General features: G+C 42.6%; 1 protein-coding gene, 1 long non-coding RNA gene and 1 other non-coding gene across 4 annotated transcripts in view; 1 reads left to right on the top strand and 2 right to left on the bottom strand.

Annotated features, from left to right (window-relative positions):
* PREP (prolyl endopeptidase) overlaps positions 1-23,308 on the bottom strand; it is a 118,746-nt gene that overhangs the window by 8,731 nt on the left and 86,707 nt on the right. The window contains exons 11-13 of the mRNA XM_031456092.2: positions 10,381-10,517; positions 8,703-8,797; positions 5,674-5,805 (exon numbers count right to left, since the gene is read on the bottom strand). Of these exons, the coding sequence (XP_031311952.1) occupies positions 5,674-5,805; positions 8,703-8,797; positions 10,381-10,517 (364 nt within the window). The remainder of the gene's footprint in view (positions 1-5,673; positions 5,806-8,702; positions 8,798-10,380; positions 10,518-23,308) is intronic.
* The window catches only part of LOC105097137 (uncharacterized), a 168,611-nt gene that overhangs the window by 124,192 nt on the left and 21,111 nt on the right, over positions 1-23,308 (top strand). Inside the window, exons 5-10 of one of the 2 annotated variants that reach the window (XR_010381287.1) lie at positions 7,713-7,904; positions 8,689-8,802; positions 10,330-10,869; positions 10,977-11,593; positions 12,276-12,499; positions 14,894-15,020. This is a non-coding gene — a long non-coding RNA (uncharacterized LOC105097137). Of the gene's footprint in view, positions 1-7,712; positions 7,905-8,688; positions 8,803-10,329; positions 10,870-10,976; positions 11,594-12,275; positions 12,500-14,893; positions 15,021-16,802; positions 17,353-23,308 lie in introns of those variants that run through there. The other variant, XR_010381286.1, reaches the window with a different exon arrangement.
* On the bottom strand, positions 5,906-5,977 carry TRNAA-GGC (transfer RNA alanine (anticodon GGC)). The gene has a single exon. It is a non-coding gene; the product is annotated as a tRNA-Ala (tRNA).

Here is a 23,308-nt window from a genome sequence, read left to right as displayed (position 1 = left end):
CTTGTAGTTGATGTCTAATTTCATATTGTTGTGGTTGGAAAAGATGTGTGATGTGATTTCAGTCTTAGATTTATTCATATGAGTTTTGTGGCCTAACATATAATTTATCCTGGAGAATGTTCCAGATGCACTTGAAAAGAATATGTATTCTGCTGGTTTTGGATGGAATGTTCTAAATCTATCTACTAATTAAGTCCATCTGGTCTAATGTACCATTTAAAGCCAGTATTTCCTTAATAATTTTCTGTCTGGAATATCTATCCATTGATGCAAGTGGAGTATTAAAGTCCTCTATTATTGTTTTACTCTCAATTTGTCCCTTTGTTAATGTTTGTCTCATATGTTTAGATGCTCCTATGCTAGGTACATAAATATGAATGTTATATCCTCTTCTTGTATTGATCCCTTTAATCAGATGTAATGCCCTTTGTCTTTTGTTACAATCTTTGTTTTAAATCTGTTTTTGTCTGATATGAGCATTGCTACCCCAGCTTTCTTTTTGTTTTCCACTTGCATAGAATACTTTTTAAAATTTTTATTTTTTTTAATTGAAGTAGTCAATTAAAATGTATCAATTTCTGGTGTACAGCACAATGTCCCAGTCTTGCATATACATACTTATATTCATTTCATATTTTTTTCCATTAAAGGTTATTACAAGATATTGAGTATAGTTCCCTATGCTATACAAAAGAAACTTTTTAAAGAAAATCTACTTTTATACTAGGTTCAATTCCTGGTATCTCTGTCAAAAATAAATAAATAAGTAAACCTAATTACCTCCCGCAAATAAAATAAATAAAACAAAAAAATTAATGAATTAATCTCTAGCAAAAAAAAACCTAAAAAAAAGTTTTTATATACAGTGGCTAACATTCATAAATATAAAACTCCCAAATTTTTCCCTTCCCCCCCTTCCCCCGGTAACCATAAGATTGTTTACTAAGTCTGAGAGTCTGTTTTGTTAGGTGAGTTCACAGTGTCCTCTTTTTTATTTTTAGACTCTACATATGAGTGATATCATGTGGTATTTTTCTTTCTCTTTCTGGCTTACTTCACTTAGAATGACGATCTCTAGGTCCATCCATGTTGCTGTAAATGGCATTATTTTCTTCTTCTTAATGGCAGAGTAAGTATTCCATTGTATAAATACACCACAACTTCTTTATACAATAGCTGAGACGTGGAAGCAACCTGTATGTCCACTGACAGATGACTGGGATACTGCTGCTTTGAACACTGGGGTGCATGTATCTTTTTGCATTAGAGTTCCCTCTGGATATATGCCCAGAAGTGGGATTGCTGGATCGTATGGTAAGTCTATTTTTAGTTTTTTGAGGAATCGCCATACTGCCTTCCATAATGGTTGCACCAAATACATTCCCACCAACAGTGTAGGGGGGTTCCTTTTTCTCCACACCCGCACCAGCATTTATCATTTGTGGACTTTGGAATGATGGCTATTCTGACTGGTGTGAGGTGATACCTTATTGCAGTTTTGACTTGCATTTCTCTGATAATTAGTGATATTGAGATTTTTTTCGTATGTCTATTGGCCATTTGTGTGTCGTCACTGGAGAAATGCTTGTTTAGTTCTGCCCTTTTTTGGATTGGACTTTTTTAAGTTGTATGAGCTGTTTATATATTCTGGAAATTAAGCCTTTGTCAGTTGCATCATTTGCAAATATTTTCTCCCATTCTGTAGATTGTCATTTTGTTTTGCTTATGGTTTCCTTTGCTGTGCAAAAGCTTATGAGTTTAACTAGGTCCCATTTGTTTATTATTTTTGCTCTTATTTCCATTGCCTGGGTAGTCTCCTCTAGGAGAACATTGCTAACTAAGATTTATGTTTGAGAATGTTCAGACTATGTTTTCTTCTAGGAGATTTATAGTGTCTTGTCTTATGTTTAAGTCTTTAAGCCATTTTGAGTTGATTTTTGTGTATGGAGTGAGGGAGTGTTCTAACTTCATTGATTTACATGCTGCTGTCCAGTTTTCCCAACACCACTAGCTGAAGAGACTGTCTTTTCTCCATTGTATATTCTTGCCTCTTTTGTCAAAGATTAATTGACCATAGGTCTTTGGGTTTATTTCTAGGCACTCTATTCTGTTCCATTGATCTATGTCTGTTTTTATGCCAATACCATGCTGTTTTGATTACTGTAGTGCTGTAATATTGTCTGAAGTCTGGGAGGGTTATTACTCCAGCTTCATTCATTTCTAGAATACTGTTTTTTTTTTAATTCCTTTACTCTCAATCTGTAGAGTAATTTTGGATCTATTCAGATCCAAAATTTTAGGCATATAGCATGTAAGAGACTCACTTCACTATATAAGGCATACAGTTGGGTCTTGTTTTATTATCCATTCAGCCAATCTGTCTTTTGAGTGGAACATTTAGTCTATTTATATTTAAATTAATTGTTGATAGGTATGAACTTATTAAACTACTATTGTGGAGTCTGTCATTCATATTTGAAAGAGAGGTCAAGAGTTGTACAGATGAGCAAAAGCTAAAAGAGTTCAGGACCATTAAACTGGCTCTAGAAGAAATGTTAAAGGGACCTCTTTAAATGGGGGGGTTGAATGAAGACCACACCTAGATATATGAAAATTAATTATAAAAGGAAAAATCTCATTGGTAAAGGCAAATATACAGTAAAGATGGTAGATCAACCACTTACAAAGCTAATAAGAAAGGTAAAAGACAAAGTAGTAAAATCATCTATATCCACAACAGTAGTTAAATTATATACACAAAGCAAAAAGTTGTAAAATATGTCAAAACATTAGTAAATCCAGGGTTGTCAGAAAGTGTTCAAATTTGAGATCATCAGCTTAAAGTCATCACAAATATAGAGCCTCATGATAACCAGGAACAAAACCCTACAGCAGATAACAAGCAAAAAAGAAAGTAATCCAAACATAACACTAAAGGTCGTCATCATATCACAAAGGAAGAGAGCAAAAAAGAAGAGAACAAAAACGACCAGAGAACAATTTTTAAAATAGCAGTAAGTTCACACGTAGCAACAATTAATTTAAATATAAATAGACTAAATGTTCCAATCAAAAGCAGACTGGCTGAACGGATAATAAAACAAGACCCAACTATATGCCTTATGTCGTGAAGTGAGTCTCTCACGTGCTATGTGCCTATTCCTGGTTGTAGAGTTTTCCCTTTCATCACTTTGTATTGTGCCACTCCCTCTGGACTGCTAGTTTCTGCTGAAAAGTCAGCTGACAGTCTTATAGCGTTCCCTTGTAAGTAACTAGTTGTTTTTCTCTTGCTGCTCTCTTTACCTTTAACTTTGACCATTTTAATTACAATGTGTCTTGGTGTGGATTTCTTTGATTTTATTTTGTTTGGGACTTTCTGTGGTTCTGCAATCTGGATGTCTTTCCCTTCCCCTGGTTAGGGAAGTTCCCTGCCCTTTTCTCTCTCCATTTTCCTTCTTGGACCCCTATAATGCAAATGTCAGCCTGTGTGATGTCTCAGGTCTCTTAAATCCTCATTTTTTTAAAATTCTTTTTTCTCTTCAGCTTGGGTGATTTCCACTACTGTTCTCCAGTTCTCTGATCCATTCCTCTGACTCTCTAGTGTATTTTTTCAGTTATTGTACTCAGTTTGGCTCTTCTTTATAACTCTTTGTAAAGATTCATTCTTCTCCCAAGTTTGCTGAACATCTTTATGATCATTACTTTCAACTCCTGCTTGGACAGATCACTTATCTCCATGTTGCTTTGTTGTTCTCTTGGGGTTTTGTCTTGCTCCTTAGTTTGGAACACATTCCTTTGTCCTTCTCGTTTTGCCTAATGCTGTGTGTTTATTCTTATGTATCAGGTGGGCTGGTTATGTTTTCTGATCTTGGAGAAGTAGCCTTATGTAGGTGGTGTCCTGTGGGGCCCAGAAACAGACTCCCATGTGACCAGAGTTACATGCTCCAGAGATGCATGTAGGGCCCTATGTAGGGCCCTTCTGTTGTGGCATGGCTCATGCCAGTCTGCTGGTGGGTGGAGTGCTAAGAGCCAGAGGGAGGACTCCAAAATGGCTGCCACCAGCATCTGTGTCCCCAAAGTTGCCCCCTGACTCTGGGATGCTCTCGAAGATTAGCAAGTGGGTCTGGTCTGACCAGGCTCCTTTCAAATTTTTGCCCAAATTACTGCCTCTGTGCTGGGACTTTTAAGAGTGGAGTGTCTGTTTCCCACAGCCTTCCTGCTCTCCTGAAAGTAAGCCCCAGTGGCCTTCAGAGCCAAATGTTTTGGGGCTTATCTTCCCAGTGTAGGAATTTGGGGCTGGAGAGCCCAATGTGGGTCTTGAACCCCTGTCTCCTTAGGGAGGACCTCTGCAATTGTCACTCTCCTCCCGTTTGTGGGTCACTTACTGGATGTGGTAGGTCCATGTGTCTGCCCCTCCCTACTGGCCTCACTGTGGTTCCTTTATATCATTAGTTATGGAAAACCTTTTCTGTTTGTCTTTAGGTGGTTCTCATATATAGCTGTTCTGTAAACGGGTGTAATTTTCGTGTGCCTGTGGGAGAAGGCAAGCTCAGGGGCTTTCTACTTTGCCATCTCTACCCTTTCGAAATTTAAATTATTTTGGACATATATATTTTACCTCCATGGGAAAATTTTCTATTGGGATAAAAAGCGAGGACAGGCATTCAGGTTTTGACGAGTCTGGATATTTCAAAGACGAGGAAACTGACTGAATGTGTCATTATCCCCTGACAACAGTGGATTGAAAACTGAAAATTGTCAATCATGTGTATTTTAGGTTGAGTTTGTTTGTGCTAATCTATGTTTGTACAATGGCCCCTCATATCCTCATGACATTGGATGTAGGACCCCACCAAGGAAAGTTCAGGCCCACCATCAACGTTCATTACAATGTAAGTGCTGTTGAGAGACAAAAAGCACAGTAAAATTTAACTACCAAAAATTAGGCAGTGCCACACAGAGGTTAAAAGAGCAGATTCTAAAGCCACAGCCTAAGCACTGACCCCAGCATTGCCATCACACTAGATAAGCTACTCAACTTCTTAGTGCCCCAGTATCCCCCTCTGTAAAATGGGGATAATACCATCCCCAACTCCCAGGCTGCCTGCATGTCAAGGGTTCAGCACTGGGCCTGGCACACGAGGTTTCAGCAAGTGTGAGCTATTACTGTAAGCTGTTTCATTAGTATTAAGCTGTGGATCAGTCTTTGTATGCACCTCATTTTCTTTCATGACCTACCTCTCCGCAACTCACAGCATTTAGCATCACATAGAATCACATAGTGCGAGTATTACAAATGTTTCATGATGATCACAGCTTACAAGTTCTGGGTAACATAGTCAGATTGGCATTATCAGGCTCAGTCTTATGTTGACTGAACCCTAGAAACCTGTGGATCCAGTTTGTGGGGAGAGGGGTCCCACCCCAGGGAGGAAAGGTGAGAACTGGTCCAGCTTGGAAGAGCTCGGAGGAGGGACAGCTTTTCAGGCTATGATGAGTTGAGCTGGTATAATGTGGGTTCTGCTGTGTGTCTTTAGATGTCATTTATTAGATGCCCAAATGCAGATGGGTTTTGCTTTCTTTGTACCACTGTTCCCATACATGAGCCAAAGTAAACTGAGTATCTGAAAACCCCAAGAGTTAACTAGTAAGATCAATAAATCCAGTTCTCACCTACTAAGAGGCCTCCATTTGAACCTCCGTTAATAGTCAGCCTCTTGGGAGACGTGTAACCTTCCTTGATAAGATATTCAGCAGCACACTGAAAGTCATCAAAGCAGTTTTGTTTGTTGGCCAGGATACCACCTACAACATGCCAAAGACAGTTAATTAACAACATTAAAAAAAAAAAAAAAAAAACAACTTAAGGGGACATAGTTTCAACTGTTTTTTTCTCCCCTGTTAACAGAGTTACTGGGGATTGAACCCAGGACCCTGTGCATGCCAAGCACGTGCTCTACCACTGAGCTATAACCCCCAGTTTCAAATACACAATGGGCTGACACTGCATTTAGAAAAATGCCCCAGTTTTGTTATGCACTGTAGAAATTCATCATCAGTACCACAACTGCTAATCCATATGGTGGATTTGTATTTTTCTAGAAACTCTTAGAACATACAAGCAAATGCCCCAAAGGGAAGAGAGAATCTGTTACGGTGTCAGAGAACAATGAGAGTGTGAAAGCATGTAATCAAAAAGAACCTGTGTTTTGGGAGGAGCTGAACTCAAAACTGAAACAAGCTCTGGAGCAGAAGTCAGTCCTCCTTGAGTCCAGGATGGGGCTGAGTGCGCGGACCCCTCCCTGGGAGGATGAATACGCTCTGCGCAGAGATGCGCTTGTCACCCCTCTGCTTTTCCAGAGTTTGACGTAGGGAAGTGATTATGAGAACTAAGCTCTCCGGCTTTGCCCTTGGTTACTTATTTAAAGAACTTAAGTAGATGGGGAGGTGATGCTACACAGAGCAGCCCATTACAGTTTCTCCAGTCCTGAGTGCAGAGGATCTCAAACGTCTCCCCAAAGAATCTGGGCTTTCAGATCCAGAAGTCACTCTAGCGTATAGAGCCAAACAAAGAACTACTTAAAGAGAGGAGCATTTGTAAGGTCTTGGCATATCTAAAAGTAAAGGCCGAAAGTCAGTCATGCCCTCAAAGGAACGGATGTCTGAAACAGCTGCTTATGAAATGAACAAAAAGCAGACACAGATCTAATTAGATAGTTGAGATTAACCCCTTTTGTAGAAATTCAATTAAAGACGAAGTAGTGCTACTGAGGAAATTTTTTTATAGCAAAACAAATGTTATTGAGATTTTTAATAAGAAATTATCAGTGAATTAGAACAGCTAGGATTACTTAGTTTCCAGGAATAATATCATTTTGGGTATATGACTATGTTTTTTAAAGAGCATTAAATTTTAAACTCAATTAACAGAGTGGAATCTAGATTTATCAATGTTCACTATGCTATGGTCTAACTGGAAAAGGTCCATTTCAGGCCCCTTTGCTGCCTAAATTAGAAAATTTATGGTCAGTTTAAACACAGGTAACCAACTTTTAGCCTCAGTCAAGCTGCAAACTCCCAAAGGCTTTTAGATAATAACTTGGTTATAATTAATATAGAGATGAGAAAGAGCTGACCAAGACTCTTACCCATCAGAGCATGGTGGACACCTCATAGCCAGAGGAATTTTATGGCTAAGACCCCGGGTTCTTTGAAGAGAAGGCCACAGGGTCTGGAGTCTATGCAGATATATATTTTTCAAATTAGGAAATCTGGTGAGTCAAGGGGTTGAGACTTAGCATGTGGATTTGGGATGTAAATCAAACACGTGGTATGCAGAGATTTTAATTTTCTTTGTACTAGTCATCTCTTAGTATCAGTTCCAGAGTATGATTTTAATTAGAGTGTAGTTAAACTTTAATATCAGATCCAAGTTAAAATTACACAATGAATTTTATGCTGTTTCAAATACAATGACAATTGACAGTGTTTGCAGATGACACCTGGCAGCAGGGGGCCCAACAATGGCTGGGAGACTGGGGGAGCCTGTGTGTTAAGTAGGGACACTCATCCTTGCTAAGATGCTCAAATAGCTTGCTGTCTGATGTCAGCCCTTGGGAGGCCTGGGCCTTTCCCACATCCTGACTCCTAACAAGTACTCACGAAAAATCTCTTTACTGATCTATCCTCATCTTTGCTGATTTTTGATGCAGGAAACCAGAGCCTTTGGCCCCAGAAGGCCTCAGAAGCACCACTCTCACCTGGTGCTGCTGGCCGCGCCCAAGCACTGGGGGCCGCCTTGTCCCGGCAGACCGAACGTCTGTACGTGACAGCTGATGGTGAGAGGGGAGAAGCAGGCAGTGACAGTGCTTCCCACCTCGTCTTCCCCCAAACAAAGGAATAAGGTAAGTGAAGACTTACAGATACACAAAAGCCTAGGAGAGGGGGTGTGCTCCATATATGACGAAAAGGAAGAGAGGGCTTTAAAAATAACAATTGTCATAGTATTTTTAAAAGAATGATAATCTGGGGAATAAAGTTGAGTACAGAAGCAATTTCCTCAATCAACTAGAATACATGCTTCAGGAGGCCAGAGAACAGGCACTGAATCATTAAAAAACAGAAAAGAAAAATGGCTGAGTTCTCGTGTTTAATAAAACCTGCACAGGATAGAGTCCCAGGAGCAATGCTCGGAGGAGGCCATTTCTCAGCAATGTTGGGAAGGTCAGAGAAAACGAGCACAAAGATGCCCAAACTGGGAACAGGAAAGCTCCATTAGGACTGCTCTTTTCTTTCAAGTGAAAATGACTTGTTTTTGCAGTCTGTCTTGAGATAGCCTGGCTCCTGCTGTTAAGCATTGTTTGGCTAACAGGAGACGTAATAAAAACGAAAAGTATCCCCCAGACTCACTTCTGACAGTGATAGACAAAAATGGACCCCATACATTGCTGGAAAAAAATGGATTACAGTCTATAGGGGATGCTTCTGAAAACTATGTACTTCATTAAAAGAGACTGCAAAGGAAAGAAAGATGTGAAAAGACAGTTGTTAAAATTTAAAGGGGGAGCGGTGCCTGCAGCGTGTCTGCAAGCACCCTTATTTTTCATCTGTCTCGCCAAAATGCCTTTCTGTTCTTAACACCCTTGGCTCTTTCAAACACTGCTTTGCCTGCGCCATGTTTGTCTGCAGAGAAAACACCTCACCTTTATGCCATGTCTCTCCATATTCGCCACCTCCTCTGATGTTGGCCACCGCAAGGACACCACCCATGTGTCTCACAAAGATGAGCCTGGACACACTGAGGTGAGAAATAGTCAAAACAGTTAACCTTCCATTGGTGAGGACTGTGCTGTCTCCATCATCTCCCCCCCCCCCCAAAAGGATCCCTGCAGACTCTCCACATGTGGTATCATCTAAGCAGGAACCCAACACTCCAGCCCCCGTGACACAACCTGGTGTGATGGCCCCTGCTACCGTTTTCCCAGAATTGCTCTCCAAATTGTTCAAGTTGGAGAAAAGAAAGCTCTTTCTGAAATAAGAATTTTAAACAGGTTTTCCAGTTTTACAGAAGTTTAGATGTTAAACTAGGTAGGAGTGAGGTAGAGGAGAGATCAAGGACACAGACCAGAAAACAAGAACGGAGTGCCCAGGGCATTTTCTAGAAATAAACAGAGAAAACTACAGCACAGAGCTTCTTTGGAAGGTTTGCATTTTGTTTTCCTCCTCTTTCCACTCTGACCCTAACAATTATTTTTCTGTCTGCTGTTAGCTAAAATTAATTTTGCTTTGAGAACTATTTCTGAAAATTTGATTATCATTCTTCCTTTTAGTAGCTGGGGAAACTGCAGGCTTCTGCAGCCTGAGGCTCTAGATGGTCTTAGTGCTAATTTCCTGAATATTGAGGAGGAAAAGGAAAGAGAGCAGCTGATCAGACCAGACACCCGTGTGGTCCCCTCTCAACATTTTTCATGCACCTCTGATGGTCTCTACAGAAACTACCAGTTTCCCTTCAACTTACTCATGATGCTGCTGCACAAATCTTCTGGAAATACTGTTCTATATGATCATTTTATACCCTCATCAACTCTTCACTAACAAAAGGATAAAACCAAACTCTGCCCAGATGTTCAAAGCAGTTCACAGCTTGGCAACAACCCACTTGATAGGGGGACCATGTTTCATACTTCATTACATCTGAGATAGTTCAGATGAAGCAGTTTCCTACCAGCCTTAGGCTGGGCACTTGCTATCAGCAGAGCACTCTTATTAAAAAGTGCTCAAAATTTGAAAATTATTAAAAATTTGTGCAAAGCAAATGTCATTTTACACCATGAATAAGGTATTAAAAGCAACTGTAAATGTGAAAATACTGGTTTTTCTCCCTGAACATAAGTTATTGGGAGATAATCACAAAAAGTTTAAAACAGTTGAAGTAATAGAGTATACAAAAAATATATTTAGGCTGAATACTACTAGAGTCTACTTTAAGACTATTCTGTTGAAAAACAGAATCACTGGCTGAAAAGTCATTCCCTGAGGGCAGGGGCGTGGTAGCGAATGCCAACACTGAGGTGGGAGCTTCCCTTCTTCAAGGCCTCACTTGATACTAACCTTCTGTAGCCGGGCAGCTAGCTTCAGCCTCAAACAACCTACTCCACTGAAGACACAAGGTTAACGAGATTTAACTTGTAACGATCCTGAAATTCCTGGCCCCAAATGCAGGTAGTTGACACATAATCCTGCCTCTCTTTGAAAACAAGAAGCCTGAAATATACACTGAAATGTATTAGAAAAGCATGACCCGGCAGACCATTCTCTGGTTTCTCCCAGCTGTCTGGAGAAGATCAGAGACGCACTGAAGTCCCGAGGTGCTGTGCTCACCTGTAGTTGGGGGTGATGGATATGTTGAAGCCGCCGTAGCCGTATAAGAAAGCAGGGTGAGAGCCATCCAATTTTATGCCCTTTTTATGCACGATAAACATTGGAATCTTTGTACCATCCTTGCTGGGGTAGAAAATCTAGAACAAAAGAAAGCAGAAGAGTTAGATTTAGCATTCCTCAGCAAACATTTCCATGCTTTTGTTAGGTAGTTTAGATAGAAATGAGCACTGGGAGCGGGAGAGGAAGGGGAAAGGAACAATCCAGAACACAAGGAACCTGAGCTGTCAATCAATCACGAAACCAGGATCTAAAAACAGGAAAAATGAGGGAACGGCGCCATTTTTCTCTCTTGGATTAGCCTGCTCCCAGTTCTCAGGAGTGGACTATCTTTCACTATTTTTTTTTACTTCACTAATAAAAAAATCTTGCTTATATCATGCTTTTTGTCTATTCAAAAATTCTTTTTTTTTCAGGTGACTAAGAACCGAGGTAATTCTTATTTCCCTTTTTTCCAGTAACATTAATTTTGGTGCCATGACTCAGATGGTGTGCTTAAACCTAATCTTTCCTCCTTCATTTCCCTCTCCCTCCCCGAGGCCAGCTCCTGGGGCCGGTTGTGGCAATTGGACTGAGAATACAAGGTGTGGTAGGGTGACCAGCCACTCCAATCAGACGACGGAGATACCCAAGGACATGGTAAGACTGTGGCCGTTTCCCCCTTTCTGGAGTGGAGGCTGAGACATCAGTTCCCATCCCCGAATCAGGACCCTAGGACGCTAGGCACTGCTGATTCATGGCTACCCTCTAGGATGCATCTGGTTGTGGACAGAGGCTGAAACATCAGACCAGTTAGTCCATGGGCTTCTCACCTTAGGACGCTAAGCTCTGAAAATCCCCCTGTATCCTACCCTTGTTTTTCAGATGGGAAACCAAGAGTCTATCCCTGCTGGGACTCCTTTGGGCTGCGTATTGGCCAACTGGGACCATTTTAACCTACAAACCCTCAAAAGAAAGACACTTATATTCCTTTGTAATATTGCCTGGCCACAACATCGACTTCCCTGCAAGGAAGAAGCATGGCCTATAAACAGGGGCATAAACTCAATCGTCTTGTTCCAGCTTGACTCTTCTGTAAGAGACAAGGCAAATGGTCTGAAACACCATATGTTCATATTTTTTACTTACTGAGGGACAACAATGATCTCCTACTCAGGTAACGGTTACATCTAATAACCTACTGTCCCCGCCACCCCCTAGAGAGGGGGACTCTCCTAAACCTCCCGCTCTGCTCTCCACACCACAGCCTTCAGCTCCTCCATTACCTTTGATAGCTAAGACCTGGCCCCTGGTAGAAACAGGTGGAGAATTTGGTCCTCAATTCATACATAAGCCCTTCTCTCTGGTAGAACTGAGACAAATCAAGACTGATCTGGGAAGCTATTCAGATAACCCAGATAAATACACAGAGGCATTTCAACACCTCACTCTGGCACATATCTCACCCAGAAAGGTGTTAATATTATCCTTGGCCAAACCTTATCTCACATAGAAAAGGAACGTGTTCTCAGAGAAGCCAGAAAATATGCAGACAGTCCACATCTGTCTAATAAGTACCCCACAGGGGAAACAGCTGTTCCCCCAGTGGACCCTGGAAGGAACTATAATGACCTTAACCAAACGTGGGAAAGAGACCATTTTTTAATCTGTGTTAAGGCAGGACTCCAGGCAGCCGGACAGAAAGTTATCAGTTATTCTAAGGTGTTAGCTGTTAGGAGCCCAAAGAAAACCCCACTGCTTTTTTAGAGCAGTTCCCGGAGGCACTTACTAAGTACACTAACTTAGACGTCAGCTCATATGAGGGACAAATCATCTTAAAGGATAAATTTCTCACTCAGTCTGCCTCTGATATTAGACAAAAACTCCAAAAGGTGGTCCAGGAACCTGGAGTCACTCTTGATGAAATGCTGACCATCGCTGCTACAGTTTTTATCATCAAGATCAGGTGCAAGAGGCCAAGGCTCAGGGAAGGAAAGGAGGAAGGAGGCCAGGCCTGCGCAGATGACTGCAGCCCTTCAAGGGCAGCCACTGTCCATACGTACTCGGCCCCCAATAGCCCGAGGTAAGTCCAACAGTAAGTGCAACATGTGCTCAGTGCAACGTGGTCACTGAGCCAAAGAATGTCCCTACAGGGACAAACCTCCAAGATCTGCCTGCTTTCAGTGTAGCCAACAGGGTCATTGGGTGGCCTTCTGTCCTTTGAGCCAAATGGCCCATGGGGGAGAACTGGCCTACAACTTGCAAATGGTTGTCCGGGACTAAAAAGCCCCCTTCAGTCAGCCCAAGTGCAACAGATCCTCATCACTGGGCTGGAGCCGCAGGTACAAACGGATGTGGCAGGTAGGACAGCAACTTTTCTTTTGGATACTGGGGCCACCTATTCTGTCCTAACTTCCTTCTCCGGACCCTTCTCTAGACTCTGTACCGTCATGGGAGTCACAGGTAAACCGACCTTAAGGTTCTTTACTCAACCCCTTTGTTGTTTATGGGACAATCGCTCATTCGCACTTTCTTTCTTATGCATGCCAGAGTGTCCTAGCCCCCTTTTAGGCTGAGATCTTCTTTACAAGTTGGGAACCCGAATTATCCTGGGAGAAAATCCCCAAACTTCCACCTCTTTACAACTCTTACTTCTCTCTGGGGAAGGAGAAAGATCTCTGGACCCAGAGGCCTGGGAGAATAAAATTAATCCCGCTGTCTGGGATCAAGGCATCCCAGGGCGAGCAAAGACGGCTGTTCCCATTGTCATCTCCCTCAGAGATCCTACCTGGTTCCCTAAACAAAAACAATATCCTTTAAAACCTGAGGCAAGGAAGGGCCTTCAGCCAATAATTTCTAAGTTCTTACAGTGTTGTCTCCTAATTCCTGTTAACTCCCCGTGCAATACACCTATCCTTCAGGTCATTAAAAAAGATGGGACCTATAGACTGGTCCAGGATTTACGAATCATAAATGAGGCAGCAGTACCTCTTCACCCAGTGGTTCAAACTACCTCCAGGAGCGCAGAGGTACACGACCTCAGACCTAAAGATGCTTTCTTCTGTATGCCTCTTAGTCCCCAGTCCCAATATTTATTTGCCTTTCAGTGGGACTCACCCAGTGGGTATCAATGCCAGCTAACCTGGACAGCACGACCACAGGGGTTTAGAGACAGTCCTCATCTCTTTGGGCAAGCTTTGGCCCAAGATTTACAGAACTTACAGCGAAAAAGGAACTATTCTCCAATATGCAGATGACCTACTTATCTGCCCCCTTACTCGAGAACAGGCCATCCAGCATGCAGTCCAGTTTCCAGGTTCAAGGCCAAAATGGTCAAACAAGAGGTAACTTACCTAAGAGTTGTTCTGACTTCTGGAACCCGTAATCTTTCCCCTGAATGAATTCGGGGAATCTTACGACTCCCTAATCCCACTACCCGAAAACAGCTCAGGGCATTTCTTGGACTAACAGATTACTGTAGGCTTTGGATCCCTGACTATGGGTCTAGAGCCCAACCTCTATACCACAGTTTAAAGGGTAAGGGTGACTCAGTACCTCTCCCGTGGGGTCCTTCCCAACAGGAAGCAATGGAAGAAAGAAAAAAATCTCCCAGTAAGATCCCTGGCCTTGGAGCTTCCAGATCCCACAAGGCCCTTCCAGTTATATGTTCATGAGAGAGAAGAAATAGCCTTGGGGGTCCTACCCCATAGCCCAGGGGATACCTCTGCAAGCAGCTAGATCCCACTGCTCGAGGCTGGCCTTCCTGCCTCAGAGTGTCGGGGGCCCCTATACAAGCATATGCTAACCACCAAGTTTCTGATCTTTTAAAAGGCAAGGGACATTTCTGACTCTCAGATGCTGGGCTTTTTAAATATCAGGCATTACTGGAAAACCCAGATGTCACTGTCTCCGTTTGTGGGACATGCAATCCTGCTGCACTATTACCATCACCATCACCAGACTTGTCTCTTCCCTTTCACCTATGTCATGAGACCCTATCCATTCCTCTAGAAGCTAGAACAGATCTCACCAACCAACCCCTGGAAAACCCTGATGGGATCTGGTTCACCGATGGGAGCCACATATTCTTGTGACCCTCTTAGCGATCTGTGACTGCTTTTCAAGCAACACTCCAGTGAGACTGTTCCATCGCCCTAGGGGCCTATGGATTTCTGTTAGATAAACCTCTTTCTTAAATGACTACTGGCTCTAATCCTTGCTTTTTTAGGCCCCCCACCAAACTGTTTTAATACTACTGAAAAATGTCTCTGACATTAGGGTCCCTCTTTTTACTGCTCCTTTAGTTCACTGGACTAACACTCCAACATCTGCCTTCTAAAACCTGAACCAACAGAAAGCACAGAAATCAATTTTACAATTTTTCCATTTAAGAAGGCATGATTCTTGTTTGCTCCCTTCATCCCTTGGCTAGGATTAGATCTTTTTAATCTTATAAAATGTGTTTCTTCTTGTCTAGAGTCAAACTTCAAACGGCTATACAACAAGGTAATCAACCAATCAGCCAAGTCAGCTTACTTATACAAGCCCCTCGATGGACACCACCCTCCCAGTGTCAGCCAGCTAGCCTGGGACCCCAATGAGCAGTAAGTAGCTAGAGTGGTCGTCGCCCTCTACGTCCCAAAGATTTGGGGTCCTATGACTAGAAGGGAGAATGTTAGGTAGTTTAGATAGAAATGAGCACTGGGCAGGGGGAGAGGGAGGGGAAAGGAACAATCCAGAACACAAGGAACCTGAGCTGTCAATCAATCATGAAACCAGGATCTAAAAACAGAAAAAACAAGGCAGTGGCGCCCTTTCTCCTCTCCTGGATGGCCCGCTCCCAGTTCTGGGGAGTGGACTGTCTTTCACTATTTTTTTTACTTCACGAGTAAGAAGCTTGCTTATATCACGCTTTTTGTCTCTCGTCAAAAATTCTTTTCTTTTCCCATTTAAAAGTGTTAACGGGAAAAGTACAGATAGTAAATTCTCTCTTCAAGATGTGGAGCAGCACAGTGAGAGTCCAGCACCACTGAGGTGCTTCACCGTCTCCTAGCCCTTTTCGGTTTTCACGAGGTAGTGCAAACAGGCAGCCCTGAATTTGAATTCTTATCCCGTAACTATCAAGCTAGGTGACTCTGGGCAAGGTATCCTCACTCGGCCTCAGTTCTTCATCCCTAAAATGTGACCATCACGCCCTCCTCGCTTAGGGTCTTCACGAGGCCCATGGAAGAGAACAGGCATTCAGTTCCCTGCCCCTGAGTGGCCCTCCCAGCCCTGGAAAGTCAGATTTGGCTTGTTTGCCAAACAATTCAATCCAGGAAGACTTCTTTTCTAGGAAAGAAATTTCATACTGAATTTCCCCTCTAAATGTTAAGACACTCAACCCTTCTTCATTTTCCTATGTTCAACTATTAAATAAACATTAACAACAACAAAACACGTAACAGCGTAGAGAGTAGGTGAGGAAAAACATAGAAATCCTATTGTTCCTGATTAAATAAAGACATTTTCTCTAGCATTGATAATTAAGACTCATCAAACCTTCCGGAATCTGGGCAACTTCAGTCCACATTTCTACACATTACTTTTTAGCTAAATGGAATAAGAGAGAAAGGATTAGAAAGAGAACATGAAATGCTATTCAAATGATAAGCCACAGAATAAACACTAAGTCACCAAAGACTGATAATAGCTTCTTCCAGACAGAAAATCTGTAAACGGCTTTCTCTCTGGGCAAACGTGGTGTCTTTATCTCCAATGACACGTGGAAGGTGCCCTAGCTCAGTGCACGTGCTGCCCTCACACATCACAGTCTAGGATGGAAGTCTTTACACTTGGTGTGACTTGGAGCCACATTCTATCCAAAGCTTTTTAAGGTGGCAGTTGTAGAAAGTCGCCACAAAGTCCTTGAAAATAAACAGGGTGCGGGCAGAGGAGAGGGCGGAGGCGGTGTGGATGTGGAGAAGGGCACCACAGGACCACAGTTAATGCCTGCAAGTCTGGTCGTTTTTTGAAACCTGCCAAGAAATAGTATAAAAAGCATTTGCTTCTAACGTTGGAGAGAAATAATGAGAGGGATGTAAATTTGACAGTTTGGGAATCAGAGAGAATATACTCTGGAGTTCCAAATTATCCAAGGGGACAGTTTTACTTGAAGTTATTTAGTGCCAGGTAGCAGGTGGTACAGGTGACTGGCTGGGGCTAATGAGCTGACACACAGGGTCTTCCCTCAGACTTGGGAAGAATCTGCAGCACTCTAGCCACAGAGGCGGTAGCATCAAAGAGCGGGGAAGCAAACCGTCCTGAATCATCCGTTTGAAAACTTTCCACTTACCCTCAAATCCTGGCCCGGCTCACCCCTCTGTCCCTGCTCTTCATCCCATCAGCCAGACCCGCGCACCTCTGTCCTCACTAAGCTGACGCTTAGACCCCCCTGTTCGCAAAGTGCTCCATCCTGTTGCTTCCTGACAACGTGGCTTCCTCCTGTGGCCCTGCTTTTCCTGCTACCACCTGCAGGATTGCCAGTGCCTGCAAGTCAGCCTGCAACTCTCCCACCTGGCTCTGCGACAAAGGCATCCTCGGGGAATACAATCAAAAGCACGTGGGCCCCTTTATGCCTGCAGTTGCAAAAATATACCCAAGCTTTCGGCTGGTGTGGTTTGGTTGTTAAAATAACAACTTTTGAACGCTGTCCAAAAAGGAAAGTCACTGTGAGGATGATTACAATAAAATCAGCTTCGAGAAAACTCCATAAAAGGGTATTTCAGACTTGAGACAGACATACACAATTTATATACATGTATATATATATGTATACAGATTTTATCAAATCTCTATGTATACACACACAAAGCAGTATTTTATGCCATTTCCATTTATGGAACGGCAGCTGATAATAAACCTTAACCTGACTCTTCAATAAAAGGGCAAACTGAACCTGAGTCTCTGGATAACTATGGAAGAACCCATGTGGACAAACGGACCCGAAAACAGCCCAGCCAGTTTCCAGCATGCTCTTTCCACTCCTTTGACTTCACTGAAACAGATTTCTTCTTGAAGCCACTTCTCTCAAAACTTTTCTTTAAGAGGCTCTATGGGTATTTTCTTTCTAGATTTGCTCAGTAAGGAGGAGAAACTAGCAAATTCCTCATTTCCATTTGCTTCCCAAACCTGGCCAAACCTAAAAGCTCCACTTCAGAATCTCCACTAGTGGTTCTTGAGCCTTAGTGGCGGGGCCAAGCAACTGTGATAAACATGTTTAAAACAGTTTTCTAGGCTTTGTTCCCAGAAATTTTGACCCCACAGGTCTCGGGTGGACGCCCAAACCTGCAGATTGAGCACATCTAGCTCTTCTGCTGCACATGGATCTGGGCTCAAAAAACTAGTCACATCATTTGCTTTTATCATTCCCTCAGCCTCATCAATTACATCCACTAAAACCAGGTATTTCCCCACAGTCTTTGACAATTCAATATGGGGCCCTGCACTTCTCTTTACCCAGTTCTCCTACGATTTTCTTCAGTGACTTTAACAATGAAATTGATGATGTGTCCACCACCTTGGCTTTACAGATGCTTAAATGCCTCACCTGTTGGCTTCCACCCCAGCCTGTCCACTTGTTCATTCAAATACTTGCTGCCTGTCCACTATGTGCCAGACCCTGAACTTATTAGCACTGGAGACATAAAGATGAATAAGACCCAGATAATTCCTTCCCTTGTGGGACTTAAGTCTAGAGTCAAACCAACAGGCACTACAAACACCCATCGCCTTGGCTATACCTTGGCCCTAAGAACCTGAAACTCCTCAGCAAGGAACACACATTTCCCCTGTGACTCCGACTTACTCTTTTTACCTCCTTCCCTGCCTTACTCCTGAGATATATTGGCCTTTTTTCTTTAAAAACAAACAACCCCCCCCAAAAAAAAACCCCCAAACTTTTACTACATCATCCAGTCCCTGATGTTTCCCTGGCTCTGGCAGCCTCCCTTGGGCTTTTGTGCCCAGCTTCTGACCCTCAGCCAGCTCTTTAAGTGCCACTAATGCCTGAAGTCCTCTAATTGTAACAAAACCCACCAGATTCCTTCTCCTTGGGCTGCTGGGTACTCAGGAAATGCCAACTCACTTCATTACAAATTAATATTGAATTCCTGGGCTCTGAACTTATTATGCCTTATGCCTTTCCCCCCCTTTCCTCAAATGAATTCCTTATGTTTTTTTCTTTCTTGACTTTTCCTTCCTATGTCTTTCCCAAATGACTGTCTTGTACCTTTTTTGTTCCTAAATCCACTCCAGAGTAGCTGTTTCCAGTGTTCTCCAATTTCTTCCACTCCCGACAAGCCCCATTTATACCCCCTACTCTTTGTATCTGGCCTCGCCTATCTTCATGGGGGCCGTCTGCTTGGAGTTCTTGAAAAACCTTCCGCCAACTTCACTCACCCTCTACAACCCAGAGGAAGAAGGATCACTCATTTCTTACCATGCCCACCACTAACTGCACTCTTCTGACTTTTCACAACTTTTTCTTTTTGTATTGTCTCCCTTTCCTTGGCATTCAAACAGACTCAAATTTCTCCTACCGTACATAACAAAAGAAAACAACAAAAAGCCACCCAAATCTTTTTTGTACCACACTGTCCCTCAAGTTAAATTTCCATCCCCTGCTTCCCTCCTGATCAAACGTATCTAGAGTAACCTACACCCACAGTGCACACGTGCCTACTTCGTTCAGTCCTGTCCCCACCACCTTTCTTTCAAAGGGCATCAATGACCATTTCTGTCCCCCCCCAACCTCTACCCCAGAGATGTACACCCTTCCCAACTTTTTCATATGCTTACAGACACATCTATTTACACATACGCACGTACACAGGTTATTATTAAATGGCGATACGTAGAATCAGGCCAATTTTGGCCTACAACTTGCTCTTCCTCTCCTCACTTAGCAAGATGTTACGAAATTCTTTCCAGGTTAAGACATTCAGGTTTCCCTCACTAAAAAAATGGCTGCCTAGTACTTAATTCTAGGAAAGCGTGCAAATGTATTTAACCATTTACTCACCAATAGCTATTCAGACTATTCTCCGTTTTTCTGTTATCAACAATGACGTAATAAATCCCTTTTACATAAATCTTATACACTCATGCTATGATTTGTATAGGATAATTCTTAGATATGAGATTGCTAGAACAAAGTGTATGTGCATTTAAAAATTCAATAGATTCTGACAAATGATGCTCAAAAAATGATGTCTCAACTTAAGCTCCTAATGACAATGATTACTTAGGTGTCAGCTTCTCATCATCAGTGGATGTTAAGACGGATTTTAATTTTTGCTAGTCTAACAAACATTATGATCTCATTATTAAGATTCAGTTTTTAAATTAGCAAAGATGTCCATCCATTTATTAGTCATGTTTTATCTCTTCCTTAGAAAACAAAGTATGTCTACTGTTTTAGTGTTACTTTCTGATTCGTTTATAGAACTCTTCTTACATTAAGGATACTAACCTTTTTCTGTCGTACATTTTGTTTGTATTTCCTGCCAGTCTATGGCCTATTTTTTAACTTTCTTTGTGGTATCTTAAATACAGCTATCACAAACACAAATAGGGCTCCCTCTATCCCAAGTTATAAAAATATTTGTCTATGTTTTCATTTTGAATTTTTACATTTACAGTTTTAATCCAAATGAAGTTTATTTTTACATGTGGTCTGGTATCTAACTACTTTTCCCCAAATGGCCAACTATTACACACCATTTACTGAAGAATTATTCTATCCCCCAGCAATGCCACTTGGAACTGGTTTCTTCCCAGGCTCCATCCATTTTGATCCCTAACTGGCAGCCACTTCTTTAGCTTCTTGGGTGAAGTATTTCTCCAATTCTTTTTCAACCTTCCTAATTGATCCATTACTAGCTTAGCTCTTCTTCCTGCTGCTAAACGCTACTATTTTGCAATTTTCTATACTCAGTTTCCTCTTTTCTCTGTGTAAATTCCGCATCTGCCATCTAGAGCGCTCTATAAGGCCCTCGGTGCTTAGGGCCTTCACGTCCCCATTGGCGGGTCCCTGTGAGGGGCCGGTGAGAAAGCCCTCAGGCTGCCCGCTCTGAGGGCTGTGACCTCACTCGGAGGGCGGCCCATCTGTATCTCTCAGCCAACGTGCTCTAGATGGATGTACATTCTGTGGGCTCCTCTTCAGGCCTCTCTCAGTTTGGCGAGCAACACCTGTCTCTTACACTTCACTCTCTCCTCAGCCCCCCGACTGCCAGCTCTCGGAATCACATCTTGTTCCAAGGACCCCCAGAGCCAGGCCTCACGCGGTCCCTTCCGTTCTCACACCCAGGCCTCCCCTCTCCCACGTGCACCGCAGACCCTGCTCAGAACTCTGCTGCGCCGGCCTCAGACCCACCCGGTCTCCCCGCTCCTCTCATTTGCTAAAGTGAAGTTGTGGCAGGAGCAATAGAACCTTGAACTGCTGTTACTAACATACAGCCGCTATAACGTACTCTGTATTTCTTCAAAACAGAAGCCACTCATGCTGGATGAGGAGACAACTGCCAAAGCTTAAACCCACGTGCCATTTCTCCGTTACATGACAGTTCACTACTGTCGTGTAACGACAGGGTCAAGCTAAAAAGCAGAAAGACGTACTGTTTTCCCCTACTTGTAACCAAATGAGAGCGAGCTGACAATACACAACTGTTCTTTTTAGTGTCCACGGTGGGCACAGCCCTTTAATGGGATGCCAAAGCCTGGGATCCTTAATGGACAGGAAAACAAAGTGCTCACATGGGATCCAGCAGGTGCCCACATGAGTAACAGAAAAAGTCTGTCCGTCATCCAGGGCCAGTGACTCATCACATGAAGCTGACGGGCCCTGTCCTCCCTTCTCCTGTCAACAGCAGAGCAAATGGTCCATGCGACGGGTCCAGTTCAAACAGGAGCCTATGACACCAATGTTAGCAACAGGGTCTCTCCCTGGCACACCCGTTCACCCTCAGATACAAGCACCGCCCAAGAATCTAAGATAGATTGTCTTTGGAAGCACCCCGGGGACCTCATGAAAGGGGGTGTTTAAGCATGTTGTAATATGAAACCTTCACTGGGGACACCACAAACGAAAACTAAACATCATGACAGCGATTCAAAGCCACAGTTAGTGCTAAACATTAGTGAGCTGGCCAAAGACTGATCCAACACTGAATTAAGAAAGCTTCCTCCCTTAATTTCATGTTCCTCCCCTTTCGAACTTAAATGCTTCATTTTGGAGACCCTCTCAGCAGCATAACAATGTAGTTCCACGTCAGAAACCCAAAGCATTCAGCACAGCAAGGCCACCAGGAGCCACACCCTTTGTGAAGCCCTTGCTGTTTCCCCACAGAGGACAGAGATGGGTATTTCCACGCAGTCGCAAGACTGTTACCTAGAAAGGAAAGCTGGTGTCAGTTCTTTTTCAGCCCTCGGGGACTAAAATAATCACCCCAAATTCTGGGGATTTAAAATAGTTCAGATACAAGGAGAGACCGTTGCTCTGGGACCTCATCCAGCTGGTCACCCTCTCTTACTTTACAAATGACACACCAAGAGCCACAAAGCTAAGACACCTGCAGAGGTGACACTGCCAGCTTATATGAAATTACCATCAAATCCAGAGTTTTTTTCCCGATTCTATCACAAAATAATGCAAGCTTTCACTTCCTTGTAAGTATCTTTGTTGGCTGTAATTGTGCAACATTTTGCAAATGTTAGAACCTTCCGCACAGATTTATTATTCTTTTTTTTTCACCCTTAAGACAATGATCACTGATCTCTAAGGAATCCAGGGGACAGATATACTGCCAGAGATATTGTGCTTTATTTGCTTTTCTGTTTTGGTTACCCTCTTGAAAAGGAGACTCACTCAAACACATCAAAAGCCATATTCTAGATACAGGGGTTATTATTTATTATTCTTTTTTTAAGCAGAATGAGTTGGCTTGAAAAGATGCTCCTTCTCTAAACAGTCGTCAGTGTTACTATCTTGAAGACAGATTATTAAAACAATAATAAAAATCCCACCATATCCTGCCATGCCATTTTAGTAAAAAAAATTCAGTTTCAGTAGTATTTTTAAAAGGCACAATTCACTTCAGAAATGAAGCAAAAAAGTCTTGAGAGAATAAGAAAACTAACCCCAACTTACTAAGTCATCAAATTTAAAGCAGCTTCTAACTTTGCATATTTAAAACCATATCCTAAGGAATGATTGTTTAACAGAGAAGAGTTCATGCATCCTTGAACTGAATCCTTTATATTAATAAGCTCTTAATATAAAGGAAAAGAGAGGAAAGGTTTACATTTATATAAACTACACAGTCATGAACCACCCATCCCTACTGCCAAGTGTGGCTCTGCAGGGGTTGTTTTCCCCTGGAAGCGTGTCCCAGCCCAAGATGACAGTCACCGAATGTGCGTCCGGCTGTCTTAACATGTGCATCTGGTTTCATAAAGATGAAAGAAAAACATCTTCCTTTAAAGGAAAAAGAGGAGCAAGGAAACATAACAAATCAAGGGTACATTACTGTTCTTTAAGAGAGTGACATTGGTTATGAAGAGATCAGCCCTCTCTCTACTGAAACGATACCTCTCCTTGAGGTGAATACATTTAGTAATAAAATGTTGAACACGTGCAACCATTTAAGCTCCCCCAAACAATCATCCCCACTCCCACAGCGAATCCAGGTCAGATTTGGTGCTATCTGAGGCAAACGTCAGGACTCTCGACCAGCCATGGGCCATGCTCATCTGCAGAAGATGAAGGAAAACTGGAAAGGGCGAGCCCCTCACAGAGAAGCATGTCTGCTGATAGCAACTCCCACCTAATTTTAGAGCCTGACAGGTTGGAAGG

The sequence above is a fragment of the Camelus dromedarius genome, chromosome 6 (assembly GCF_036321535.1).
Source record: "Camelus dromedarius isolate mCamDro1 chromosome 6, mCamDro1.pat, whole genome shotgun sequence".
Taxonomy (NCBI): domain Eukaryota; kingdom Metazoa; phylum Chordata; class Mammalia; order Artiodactyla; family Camelidae; genus Camelus; species Camelus dromedarius.
The sequence above is the reverse complement of the archived record's forward strand: the minus strand, read 5'-3'. Positions and strand labels throughout refer to the sequence as shown.